Source organism: Erpetoichthys calabaricus, chromosome 14, assembly GCF_900747795.2.
Source record: "Erpetoichthys calabaricus chromosome 14, fErpCal1.3, whole genome shotgun sequence".
Taxonomy (NCBI): domain Eukaryota; kingdom Metazoa; phylum Chordata; class Cladistia; order Polypteriformes; family Polypteridae; genus Erpetoichthys; species Erpetoichthys calabaricus.
This window is the reverse complement of record NC_041407.2, coordinates 91,365,434-91,379,751: the sequence shown is the minus strand read 5'-3', so window position 1 is coordinate 91,379,751 and position 14,318 is coordinate 91,365,434. Positions and strand designations below refer to the sequence as shown.

Genomic DNA, 14,318 nt, shown 5'->3' with positions numbered 1-14,318 from the left:
TTGTGCGAGAATCCCACCCAGAGCTGGTTCCTGCTTCTTGCCCAGCTCTCTACACAAAGCAAGGGACACAGTCCAGTTTCATATCCTGTTCTTATAAATGTAACTTGTTTTGCAGCTGAACTGTTCATAAACTATATGTTGTGGCCAACATATCAGTCAAAGTCAAAGCGAACTTTATTGTCATCTCAACCATATAAGACCCTAAAAGGTTACTTTACTGACTTGAAAAGAGATGATATACATTTTAGAATAATGACTGGGAGATGTACAGAGTCAAGAGCAAGTTAAGGTCAAAACTGAAGAGCAAGCTGAACAGGCCAACCAAAAGTGGAAGGCCAAGAAATGGAGCAGATTTCTAAACCTAGGAAGACGATAAAAGAAGATTTGTGGAACGCACACTATGTGAGGAGTTATCTGACAATCTCAGATATTTTAGAAATGCATGTACTGACTTCTGTATGATCGCTCTGGTGACGTCACACACTGGGGAATTCTGGGAACAATTACGATTGAACCACTCTGACATCATTGCTCTGAATTGGCAGCGCCCCTAGTAAAACAACAATGGTGTTGTGGCATACATTTTAATATTTTCAGTTTTCTCACATTGTCCTAAAACAAAAAAAAAAGTTATTTCTGGAATCCTTAGGTTACAAAACCTCCCATTGAGTGCATACATTTGACATACTTGTTCAGGGAAACCCACAGAAAATTGACAATAAACTCTGATAATAACAGTTAAGGTGTTTTCACATTCCTAGTCCATCTGCTTTGTTCTGAATCAGGGGTCGTTTTGTTACTTTGTTTAATTTCCCAGGTAGTTTGGTTGCATTTCACACTTTTAACTTTCAAGCGAGCGTAACATATAAATAAATATCACGTGGACTTCTTTCATACGGCGGAAACATTTTTTTCCCTGGGAAAAAATATCATGGTGGGTAGCTGTGGACTGCTGCGTTTTTCCATAATTATGAACTATAAGACTACATGAAAATTATGCGCTGCAGGACACGTTTCAAATAGCCGAGAGAACAACAGAAGACAAGCTATGCTCATGGCATACACATATGTGCTTCGGTTTCATGACAGTAAACTAAAATCACGTCATTTAACTGAATGATGTTGTGTGTTTAATCACCATTAGCCACTATATGAACATAACCAATTTAGTTTGTCTGAAATCACGTCTACTCTCTTAATTCTTGCATATATTTGTAATTCATTTTTATTTTGGAAGGCTTTATTAACATTGACTAACATGTTTACATTGAGAGGACGCCCCACTTGTGCACACAGCATATTCACGGTGTAAGGTTAGGGTGTTGGATCGGCGGTCTCATACAGCACTGCTCTTTGTTCCTTGCTACCCCTCTATGTGTTCTATTGACCTGATCACAAACATAGTAAACTGTTGTCCGATTGTGTGTGCAAGAGTCTGAGACTGATTGGGATACTGCTGTGATCGAGCGAGTAATTGTGAGAGTTGTTTTAAACAATTTGTGTTATATTTGTACTTGTGTGCATACTTATTTATTTGTTACATTAATATTGTTTTTAATGCTCCATGTTAATCCTCAACTCATTATGCTATGAATGAGATTCCTGAATTACTGACCGCAGACACTGAGCATGACTACCATAACACACAAAACGTCATGCATAATGAATTCCATCCATCCATTATCCAACCCGCTATATCCTTACTACACGGTCACGGGGGTCTGCAGGAGCCAATCCCAGCCAACACAGGGCGCAAGGCAGGAAACAAACCCCGGGCAGGGCGCCAGCCCACCACAGGCATAATGAATTTCATGTAGTTAAATCAGTCCAGTGCCGGATCACATTCAGACATCATACAAACTGCTTTAGGGTTCACTTAGTGCCACACTAAGACCACCCAAACCGTTGTTTTGGTATGCACTACAGTAGAGTCTGATTGGCGTGTTCACATCTACCTAAATGAACCGGATGTACAGGGAAATTGTACCAGAGTTTGAAAAAACTGGTCCAAATGAACTAGGTGTAAAAAACACTTTTAGAGTACATAGGAAGTGGTTTTTATATTTAAAAAGTATGGAATACAGAGGATGCTCAACAACAAGGGAGCCAACAACATGAGTACAAAGAAAAAGGGTAGAGCAACTAATCAGTGCTGCAGTTGGCCTTCCTAGACAGGTCAGTGCCCCAACTAACTCACTGGGCATCTACTGCACTTATCCAGACTGTACTCCCATAACTCTGTCACCATCTCTGCCTTTTTTCCTGAGGCCTGGTGGGCTCTTGCCAGGATTCTCCCACCTAACTCAAAGCACACTGGCCTTATAGTCAGTAGGCTTTTTAATGCCCCAGCCAAAGGTGGCCTTAGGGGTTTGCGGGGCCTAGGGCTGACCAACCCCACGCAGGGCCGGTTATGTCAAACGCTGTTACCAAAATGTGTGGACTGTATAAACTTGCATGCGAATTTAATAAAAAGAATGTTAACATACAACGGATTTTCTCATTACAATATTCAGCTAATTTTTTACAAGATAACATGCGGACTTTATCAAAATATGATGAAATAATTTATTAAATAAATGCGCCACGATCTCTTCCACTCACGGGGTTGAGAGCGATATGGCTAAACCACCAAACACTTCCTGCACTGTTTCAACTGGGCCTACTGTAGCAAAATGAACCAAAGACTCGACTAAAAAACGATGGTAGGCCCTCTGGACACGAATGAGTCATAAGCGACAAGCCATCAGTTATTCCCAAGTCAAAACAGAAGCCAACCCAGCGACTAATATACTGGCGACCCTTTTCGGGCAGTGAAGGTGGACTATGGAATGTTTTCAAAGACGTACATGTACGGAATTTGACCTTGAAGAGGGATTTAAAAAGGGTTCCTCTTAGAAGCATCTCAAATATATATATACTGGAGAATATAACTTGCTTGCTTGCCCCAGCCCACAAGCACTACCAGGGTCATTTTTATCCCCTTGCAAACCTTTCTTTCCCTTGGTATAATCTATCCCTTGACCCAGAGCACTAAACGAGTGCCATGTAGTGGAGAATATTGTCCTTGCCTATAATATAAACCAGGACACCCATGCATGAATTAAAGCCCTTGTTGATCCAAAAGGTACTGAATAGCCCAATGTTTTAAATAAGATGTGCCAATTATGCCACCCACGGCACACTCTGTTGTACACGTGACTGTTCACGTATTGTCTGCCAGCATGGAGCTGTGTTAGACAATAGACGCACTTACACTGTGTTGGATCTGCTTCAAATGTACCTCTCTCGGCTGTCTTCACATGAAACGCTGCAGGGATAACTACATTAGTGGGTGAGGTTAGAAAATGGGTGGATGAAATGATTTACTTGTGAATGACAAAAAAGATTTTTAACTTTGATTTGGAAGGTGTAGAGAATCCACAGCTGCCAAAGATCCACAGATTATAGGAAGTCTTTTGTTGTGGTTGAACTTGCTTCATATTGTGTAATTGGATAATCAGTATGCTCTCAGGTTATTGGGAGGTCTTATCCCTCATATAAATTCATTGACATTGCAACCTCTGAGTCGCTCAGTTTGACTAACAGAACCTCCTGTTTTTTTTGTTTTTCCCTGCAGTGTCCAATGGCTCTGGAGTGGTATCTACTACTGTTACAAAGCTAGACGCTGCACCTTCCACTGACGGCTCCTTCATAGTAAAGAATATAGACAGAGGTAATGAAGTCTGTTACTTTCTTGATCCTTGTTAATCCAGTTGACCTACAGTAGTGAATGTCTGAACACTTGCTTTGAGGTTGTTGTACAAAGAGTCAGTAACGATGAGCAATGCGGACCCGGTTGTGCTGCCTAACCTCCCAGTCTGTGGTTTGCCTGTTAAAAACAAAAACCTGCATCCAGTTGCAGATGGAATCACATAGGTCAGGATCTCAGAGGTTCAGGGCCATCTTGCAGGGACCAAATGAACTGAAGGTAAAGTTAGCATTGCTGTCCTACTTGACATGGTGTCCAATTATACGCCCAAGGAGTTTTGGCCTACTGGCTGAATAGAGAGCGCTAAAACAGACCCCCAGCTCTCCATTCTGTATTGTCCTATAGGTATTTGATTAATCTTAACTAATGAGCCGTGTAGGGGTCAGTCATCTGTTCTCATCAAAATGCATGCTGTTATCTGTAGCAGGGCTGCAAATGACAATAACGGCAGCCTTGCCAACACACATGGAGCTCTTACTAACAAGACCAAATTACTCATCTATTCATTATTCAATGCACTCAAAAAAACCTCACACTGTTCCAGTGTGGTTCTGAGGTGTCACCCTTCCCATGGCTGCACTCGGGTCCCAATTGTTTTGTGGAGGGTGCGCCTGCTCCCAACCTCTCCTCTTCCTCCTCTCAAGGATGTAAAATCTGCTATTAAAGAAAACAGAAATATGCCTGCCATTGGGGTGCGTTTGACAGGATCTCCAGCAGGTCAAATATATTCTGGTGCTGTTTAGGGGATTTGTCTCCATGTTGTTATTTTTTCTTTATTGTTTCGATTTTGTGTTGGTCACCACCTTGATAGCATCATCCTTGCTGCAGTGTGTCAGCTGATGGCGTATCAAATGTGACTTGTTTAAGAGACAGATGATGCAGTATGAGGTTTTTGAGGTTTGGAGCATGCTCTGATTACGGCGTACCACCTGGATTGCGATCCAAGTGCAGACGTGCACTGAACAGTGTGAGGTTTTTTACAGTGGCTGGAGTATGTCTGTACTAAAAAAGGACTGTTTTGTCTTGGTAGAGTTCTGCATTACTCTTCTTTCCCCTTTTTGTATTCTTTATTGTGTAGACTTTATCAGAATGCCTCAAATTCCATAGACTTACCACTCTTTATAAGTGTTTCCGTGAGAGAGGCATTAGCTCTCTGGAAAAGTGTTCTTTTCAATTGCGGCGTTTTAATAACCTGATTTTCAATAAAAAAAAATATTATCCCACTCAGCATGCAAAATGACGGTTACAAGCTTACACGACAAGTTGGGATAGTTCTAGCTCTTTATTGACGGTTTTACGCAGCATTACAAACGGGAAGCTTATGGCAGACATGTCAAGCCTGTGGGTATCCTGACCTATGCAGCTTGCCATCTATCGTTGCCACGCTGAAAGGATTTTAGCCGGACAGAAGACATAATCTTCTGCTCGGCCTCAGACGGAAGACATACTCTTCCGCCCGGTAGCTTCAAAGTGTTGGCCGTAGGTGTCCATTCTTATATACTCGTTGCTCCTTGTGCAGGCTCTTGGCTCCGATCCAAACAAGGACAGGAAGGATTCCAGCCCCACCTTCAAAAAATACAGGAATAGCACAATGCCTATATACAGTTCTCATTCTCCCAACAAGGAAAGAAAATAGTGTACTGACAGAAGACAGAAATATACTAGTCTGTCTTTAGGCTGACTATTCAATTCTCCAGTTGTCTGTGGCTCTCTAGTCCTGTGCTTGGCTCGGCAATTCTAAATACTGAAGCTGTGCCCCTCTGTACCATATTTGGTCTGCCTGTATGAATGAGTCTATAACAGTGGGCACAGAGAACAGTGACATTAAAATTAATAATGCATAGTATAACAATAAGGTATTGTACTTTATAACTTCTTCCCATCTCCCCTTCTACACCTATAACCTCAGGCAATTACATAGAGTGAAAGACAAGCAGGAGTTAAGTTACAACTTTAAATAATGTACTATTGATAATACTCATAAAGTAATAACAATAAGCAAAGTACATATGGATATTGGCAACCATACAACCTGATAAATGCTATCTGTGTAGATTCAGGTGGCACACAGACGTGTAGTGAGTTAAACGTCTCCAGTTAAGTCATCATTTCTAGTCCGCTTTCTTCAGGATGGGATGCCTGCCTGTCAGTATATGGCTATCAAGTTGTGCTTTTGGCCTGTGTTCTTCTCTTCATGGCCATGGTGTGATAGAGAGAGAGAGGAAGTGGTAGAGCGACCAAATTCATAGATTCTCTGTCTAAATCCTTACACCAGTAGGGTGTCGTGGTACAGAATGACTTCTGATTCAAAACCAATCCCAAACAGCCACACTTCAGACCAATGGGGGCACACACTGCCTTTTCACCCCTGCCCTCAAGACCACTTGGACGAGCTGAAGCTTGCCAGCTAGGTAATTTATGGCCATCCTGCACAGAATCCCTTGAGAAACCCTCCAAAAAAACGCTGCAATAAAATTCACATCCTAAGTCAGTCCTGAAGATACGAGGGGGTTGGTTAGACATAAAAGCATCGCTGCAGTGTTTCTCCTGAAACATTAATGTGACATTTGCTTTGTCTGGCTTACAAATAAAGATATACAAAATATATATCAACTTATATGCAAAATTTCACACCACAACAGGTGCTTTAAAAATTATTTTTTGTTTAAAAATTACAAGTTTCCCATCACCTACTCAAGATTATGCCTGCCTTGTCTCAATCCATCCATCCATTTTTTAACTTGCTTATCCAGGGCAGAGTCGTGGGGCAGCTTTTAAAATTTAAGATTTTGCTCAATTATCTGATCCCTACTTGTCCCAGGACTGTAATTTCTCTTTAGTGCTTTCAGATATCTGCCACCTAAGAAACAAATGACTAGTGATTTTCTGTTTTTTTAACTTGGCTAAAACACTCTCTCTGGCCCCAGTGTCATTCACCAGCTCTCATAACAACACCAGGCTTTGGTTAGCTAGTAGCTAGGCTGTCCCAATATCTCATCCAGAATTCTTTTAAAAGTTGCCAAGGTTTCCATGTCAGATTCCCACAGCTCTTTCTGCAAAGAATCACGTGAGTCTGACTCTGGCACACCTCTGACCCTGTGTTTCATCAACGTGTTTTATTTCAGAATTGTCCAACAACCCTGAGGTGGCTGCACCTACTGATGGAAACCGAGACGTCGTGTCCATCACAGATGGCCCAATCATAATAAGGAATACAGATGAATGTAAGACTTTTGTGATTGTTCATAATTGCATCTTAGTAGTTGAAGGAGTGATGGGGTACAATTTCAGAATTTATAATTTGTGTCTGTTGAAATATTAATTATTCCAAGGAGGGGTACAACTTGTTCAAGTGTACAAAATGCAATGAGATCCTTAGTTGCTTGTCTCCCACGTACTACTGAAAATAATATTACATAAACAATAGGCGATGAATACAATACCATACATTAAACAGAACATCGTAATAATAATTCCTTACATTTATATAGCACTTTTCTCACGATTAAAAGCACTTTACACAGTGAGTGGGGAGCCACTTCACCCACCACTAATGTGCAGCATCCACCTGGATGATGTGACAGCAGCCATTTTTGCACCAGCACACTCAGCACACATTAGCTGTTAGGTGGTGAAGTGGTGAGAGAGATAGAAATTTAGAGACAGGGGATGATTAGGGGTCCAGAATGACTAGGCCATGGAGGGCAACTTAGACTGGACATTGGAATAAATCCTACTCTTTACCAAGGGTGCCCAAGGATCTGACCACAGAGAGTCAGGGCCTCGGTTTTATGTCTCATCTGAAGGATGGTGCCATTTTTGCAGCACAGTGTCCCCGTCAGTGTACTGGGGCATTGGGATCCACACACAGACCACAGCGTAAGTGACACCAATGGCCTCACCAACAACTCTTCCAGCAGCAATCCAAGCTTTTCCTGGTTGATCTCCCATCCATGTACTGGATGGGCCCAAAAATGCTTAGCGTCAGATGGATGACCTCTTCTGAAATGCATGTGGTATGGCTGCTTATCCTTGGTCAGATGATAGATATGTACATATCTTTGTATGTGGTATATATACAGTATACAGTGTGTTATACTGACACACACAACATGCACACTTATGCAGTAGTCAGCATGATTAGGGTGCTTTGATCTAATGGCATAAATGCTAATGGTCCTAAATAGTACAGGGAGAAAAATGGCTGTGCAGGACAGTCAAGTCCTTTTATGCACACTCTGTTTATCCTCCTTAAGGGAGCATGGGTTATATTCATATGTACTAAACACAAGGGAACTGTGTGCCAGGAATATTCTATGTTGCCTTCACCACCCATACCAGGATGTAATTCGGCCAATGAGGGTGCAATCCTCTGTACATCTGCTTACGATATTTAGCACAAATGGAGTTGTGGGCCTTCACAGCTGCCTAGAGGAGTAATGGTAGTGGTGATGATAGTCAAGAGGTGTTGTGCCCACACTAAGCCATCAGTGATGGTGCTGACCTCCTCCGATGTAGACGGCATTGTGGTCTGCACCTTGCTTCTTGACGTCTATAACCTAATGCTCGATTTGGCTGACAACATGTTAAAAACTGTGAAAGCATTTTAAAGGCCACCTGCAGTAGTTGCCTTTGTTAGTCAGTTACCGCTCTCTAACTGGACCTAAACAAATGTCTTATTAGTCTTGTTAAAGCTTGTAAGGTGCCATCGACACATTAAAATAAAGGCTGCCTGTAGTACATTAATCACGACACTTTACTGTTGTGCAAAAACACCTTAATAAAGGGTTGTGTTTTGTACCAATAAGTGCCTGTAAAAAATAATAGAAACCCTTTAAAGCCCCTTTTTTAGGTGTGTATCCATATAATGCAAGAAGCACCAACTGCGACAGCCATGATGGTCTGTCGGTCAGCCTGTTTGTCCACATGAAACAACTTGCCACCCCCCCCCCCGGGTGGACCACTTTTGTGGAAATTTAGCATACCTGTTATATCTCAGAAGATGCATGTAATAAGAGCTGCGTTGTAGTGTACTATACGTGCCAAAGTTAATGCAATCCAACAAATTAACTACAGTGTAACATAACGCATATGTATGTGGTGCATTTCATTTTGGCACATTTTTATCATGTCATAATTAAAAACATGACAATCAAATGATTGCTTGCTTTTCACTACAGTACGCAATTTTTGTGATAAAATGCAATATAAAAGTGTATTTTTATACAAAAGTGCACTGCATTTTAATTCATGCCCATCAATCGAATGTCGTAACTACAAGCAGACTAAACGTATTGCACTTCACTTAACGGCTGCTCCGTGTGGACTGCATTTCGATTCAAGACCACACATTTATCAGCCAAAACTGAATGAGTGCATTTAATTTTGGCACAAGTAATTTTCCATATTATGTTGCACAAAGAGGAAGGTTGTGCCGCAAATAGCAAGGAGAGCACAGGATTAGAGCTTGCAGGTGCTGAAGGAGTTACTTAGTGGTATTCGTACAATCTCTGTGTCTGAGAAGATCTTCAGACTGGAATTAAAATCTTTAAGATAGTTCTTACCTTTGGTATTTCTGTTATACAATAAACCAGTTATTTTCCTAGTTCTTCATTGTTTATGTAATTTTAATGAATTATGGAGTTTTAAATGATATTAGTATGTAGTTCATAGGGTCATATTGATAGTAATTCTGTGCTAGTATGATTCATTTTGTATTTATAGTTATTATGGGTGGCACGGTGGTGCAGTGGGTAGCGCTGCTGCCTCGCAGTAAGGTGACCAGGGTTCGCTTCCCAGGTCCTCCCTGCGTGGAGTTTGCATGTTCTCCCCGTGTCTGCGTGGGTTTCCTCCGGTGCTCCGGTTTCCTCCCACAGTCCAAAGACATGCAGGTTAGGTGCATTGGCGATTTTAAATTGTCCCTAGGGGTGTGTGTGTGCGCTCTGCGGTGGGCTGGCGCCCTGCCCAGGGTTTGTTTCCTGCCTTGCACCCTGTGTTGGCTGGGATTGGCTCCAGCAGACCCCCGTGACCCTGTAGTTAGGATATAATGGATGGATGGATGGATGGATGGATAGTTATTATTCTTTTGGTAATTTCACTTTATTGTCGCTATGAGCTGGCATTTAGAGGGCGACTGACTAGTGTGGTTTTGTTACTAATACTGAGAAAAATTGGATTGTAGTTAACTGTACTAAATACCAGTTGGATGGTGTGAAAGAGTCACAAACACAAAGATAAAGGTCTGAGGTAGCCACCCCGTTATATATGAAAAGAAGCAAGAAAAAATGAGTATAAATTGTCATTTCAGACAGAGCTCAAGAATGAACTGATTAACAATGAACAAAATGGCGGTTAGAGTTGCAACAGGAAGGGGTGTGTCCACTAGAGTTGGAACTGGAAGTGAGGTCATCAGGAGAGATTTCCTTCTGTGGGTCTGCAAAGGAGGAAAGAGTTAAAATGTTAGGTGACAGCGCCAACTTCTGGTCCGGCAGACAATTACAATTATTCAGACCTGTAAACTGTTTCCCATGCGCACGTGTGTGACAATGGTTATTAGAATTTTTGTCATTTTGGGATCCCTTTTGTTATTAAAAATAAAAAACTGCATATTTTAAATCTTATATTACATAACTGATCGTAAATTGTCCCTAGTGTGTGCTTGGTGTGTGCCCTGCGATGGGCTGGCACCCTGCCTGGGGTTTGTTTCCTGCCTTCTGCCCTGTGTTGGCTGGGATTGGCTCCGGCAGACCCCCGTGACCCTGTAGTTAGGATATAGTGGGTTGGATAATGGATGGATGGATATTACATAACTATTCAATATTTCTCTGGCATTACAGTTTATTAGCAAGGCTCCAATTTTTTTTTTCTCCAACAAGTTTACCTTGAGACTTCAATAGTGACTTTAACACTCTACTAGGTACTTTTAAAATGTTATGCTTAAGAAAACTGAACAACAGTTAGTCACAGATCCTCCACCACTAACACACATCAGTCAATGCCATTTTCACATCACTTGAATTCGAGTGTGCTGTGCATGAAAGCTGTTGAAGATAAGTGTAACTACAGCCTGCAATACCAGAGACGTAGGTCAGGTGATGCCCACAACATCAGTCCCAAATCGCCCTTTGAGTCAGATGACCCTTCCAGAACCCTAATCTTAACAATAGTGTAACGGAGCTCTAATCTTAATCATAGTCTAATGTGATGGGCATTTCGTAACTGATGTTGAGTGTGTTTCATGATGTTGGGGTGTTACATGACTGACCTCTCAGGTACTGCGGCCTGCAATTACACTTTGTTGAGCTGTTGAGCCACCTCAAGTCTATTTGGGCTCTGCTTTTAATTCCATTGTAAAGTTCTGTTTTAAAGCATGTGTTTAATGCAGTTTACTTAACACATGTGATGACATTCTACTGTAATTTTTGAATGGGACCAATCGTTATAAAAATGTTTAATAAACAAAAATGTGACAACTGACTCTTGGGTGAAAGAAATCAAAAAATGTCAAATACTCCAACTTGCTAATCTGTTAACGTAGTTCCCGATGGCACCCGAATGTTACACCATGCATATATTTTCTAACTTGTTGTCTAGGCACCTGCATCAAAAGGTAGTCTTCTATTCTACAAGCCATGTCATCGTTGTTGGCGATCAGCCCTGTGATTGTGGTGTCATCAGTAAATTAATGATGGAGTTGGAACTGAGTCTGGGATGTTGGGAGAGTTTTGGCTGATAGTGATAATGTTATACTAGCAGCTCAGGATGACAATCAAGGGCAGAAGATCCTCGGGAGATATTCAAAAAAGTTCTCATTCTTAAAAGATCATCAGTATCCTAACCTTTTTTGGGCCTTTTATCTGTGCAGATCATCAGCATGTCACCTGGGATGACAAGCAAGTTGAGTTTTAATCCTCTTTTGTGTTCCACAGCGCCCAGTTTGATGCTGATTCTAATTGTGGTGGGTTTGTTGGTTAGCCTGTGCGCATCAGCCCTGTTGGTGTGGGTCTGCAGGAAGAAGAGGTAAGTGTCTGGCATCTGCAGAATAAGCCTGTAATCAGTCACTTGCACTAAGCAGACAGAAAATGAAATGGGTCAGTTCTGAGTAGACTTTGTCATCTTGTTCCAATATTACTAGTTTTAATACTTTCTTTATCTCAATAATAATGCTGTATGAAAGAATGATTGATAAACGAAGTAATCTCAGGTTCTGTGTTGTTGTTGTTCTGATGGGAAGTCTCATATCCATGCAAGCTGGAGTTAATGCTGCTTCTTTTATTTTCTTTGTTTTTGTTTTTAATTATTTTTTTACATGCTTTCTACTGGCCCAGGTCATAAGGAACAGGACCCACAGACCTCACACCACACACAAAGTTTAGATTTGCCAAATATTGTGGCAGCGCAGAAGCACATCTTAGGACTGCACAGTATGTGAAGACCTGAGTCCCTGGAGGAAACTCTCACAAGAACACTGAGAATATTCACATTCTGCACAGGACCCGAGATCAGACTAGGTTTCAATGTGCATTGTCAGTTGGAAATGCATCCTCCTAAGCCAATCAACAGGCTTCATTTTGTAGAGCAGCTTTCACAATAGGCAATGCATTTTACAAACAAACTTTATATTGCAATTTTAGAATAGACAAGTACATATGCTTAACAGTTAAAGTTAGTAGGACCGTACATCAGACTGCAACCATAAGACAAAGTAACAAATGTCTGCTTTAGGATGCAGATAGGAACAAGCCATTTTGAAACCTTGATATAAGAGGACAGTTCTAGATAGGCTAATAGGCTAAGAAGTGTTTGTCAAGATATCCTGTTTTCCAACAGTCAGTCTTCATAGATAGTTAGATAGAGAGATAGATAGATACTTTATTAATCCCAAGGGGAAATTCACATACTCCAGCAGCAGCATACTAATAAAGAAAATATTAAATTAAAGAGTGATAACAATGCAGGTGTACAGACAGACAATAACTTTGACTTTGAATAATGTTAACGTTTACCCCCCCTGGGTGGAATTGAAAAGTCGCATAGTTTGGGGTAGGAACGATCTCCTCAGTCTGTCATTGGAGCAGGACAGTGACAGCAGTCTGTCGCTGAAGCTGCTCCTCTGTCTGGAGATGATCCTGTTCAGTGCATGCATTGGATTCTCCATTATTGATAGGAGCCTGCTGAGTGCCCGTCGCTCTGCCGCAGATGTCAAACTGTCCAGCTTCATGCCTACAATAGAGCCTGCCTTCCTCACCAGTTTGTCCAGGCGTGAGGCGTCCCTCTTCTTTATGCTGCCTCTCCAGCACACCACCATGTAGAGGAGGCCGCTCGCCACAACCGTCTGATAGAACATCTGCAGCATCTTATTGCAGATGTTGAAGGACGCCAGTCTTCTAAGGATGTATAGTCGGCTCTGTCCTCTCTTGCACAGAGAATCAGTATTGGCAGTCCAGTCCAATTTATCATCTAGCTGCACTCCCAGATATTTATAGGTCTGCACCTTCTGCACACAGTCACCTCTGATGATCACGGGGTCCATGAGGGGCCTGGTCCTCCTAAAATCTACCACCAGCTCCTTGGTTTTGCTGGTGTTCAGGTGTAGGTGGTTTGAGTCGCACCATTTAACAAAGTCCTTGATTAGGTCCCTATACTCCTCCTCCTGCCCACTCCTGATGCAACTCACGATAGCAGTGTCATCAGCGAACTTTTGCACGTGGCAGGACTCCGAGTTGTATTAGAAGTTCGATGTATATAGGCTGAACAGGACCGGAGAAAGTACAGTCCCCTGTGGCGCTCCTGTGTTGCTGACCACAATGTCAGACCTGCAGTTCCCGAGACGCACATACTGAGGTCTGTCTTTAAGATAGTCCACGATCCATGCCACCAGGTATGAATCTACTCCCATCTCTGTCAGCTTGTCCCTAAGGAGCAGAGGTTGGATCAATCAACCGTCATGGCCTACATTTCCTATTGGACATTGTATTGACCACCCATCCTCATAAAGACCAAAATATCTTGTCTAGTAACCATTAGAGGAACATTAGAGTTTGAGGTATATCTCTCTACACAACACCCTACTTCACACCACCACCCACAGCACAAACCTGCAATCAAACTTCCTGGTATGACCAGGAGAGGATCAAACAAGAGATTGTAACCAGAAGGCTAATAGAAAGAACGTCAAACTCAAAATCGTAACCCAAAACACCATAACTGAAACACTAAAGCAAAAAGTCAGGAACTAAGAAATCTATTGAAAATAAATGCGGAATGGTTTTTGTTGTAGTCCATCAAACTCAGATAATTGTGGTTCTGTAGAAGTGATCTTTATGCCATTGCTTTGATGATATAACCCATGTAACATCTGGGACTGCTCTCTTTGGCAAGTGCAGATGCAACACAAAATGGTGGCGAACAGAAGTAAACAAAAAAAACTACGAACCGTTTCAACATAAATAACAAACATATGAAAAATGTAAAAATAAACACAAGGAAAAAATGTGACGCAGTGGTAAGAATCTTGACACTTATAGGGGAGAGAACATGTACAGCATAGCTCCTTAGCATTGACTTCTCT

General features: G+C 41.7%; 1 protein-coding gene across 2 annotated transcripts in view; it reads left to right on the top strand.

The window, feature by feature from the left end:
• The window catches only part of si:dkey-34d22.1 (discoidin, CUB and LCCL domain-containing protein 1), a 95,785-nt gene that overhangs the window by 70,590 nt on the left and 10,877 nt on the right, over window positions 1–14,318 (top strand). For both annotated transcript variants that reach the window (XM_028819131.2, XM_051936272.1), the window contains 3 exons: window positions 3,617–3,712; window positions 6,874–6,972; window positions 11,677–11,767. In XM_028819131.2, the coding sequence (XP_028674964.1) occupies window positions 3,617–3,712; window positions 6,874–6,972; window positions 11,677–11,767 (286 nt within the window). The remainder of the gene's footprint in view (window positions 1–3,616; window positions 3,713–6,873; window positions 6,973–11,676; window positions 11,768–14,318) is intronic.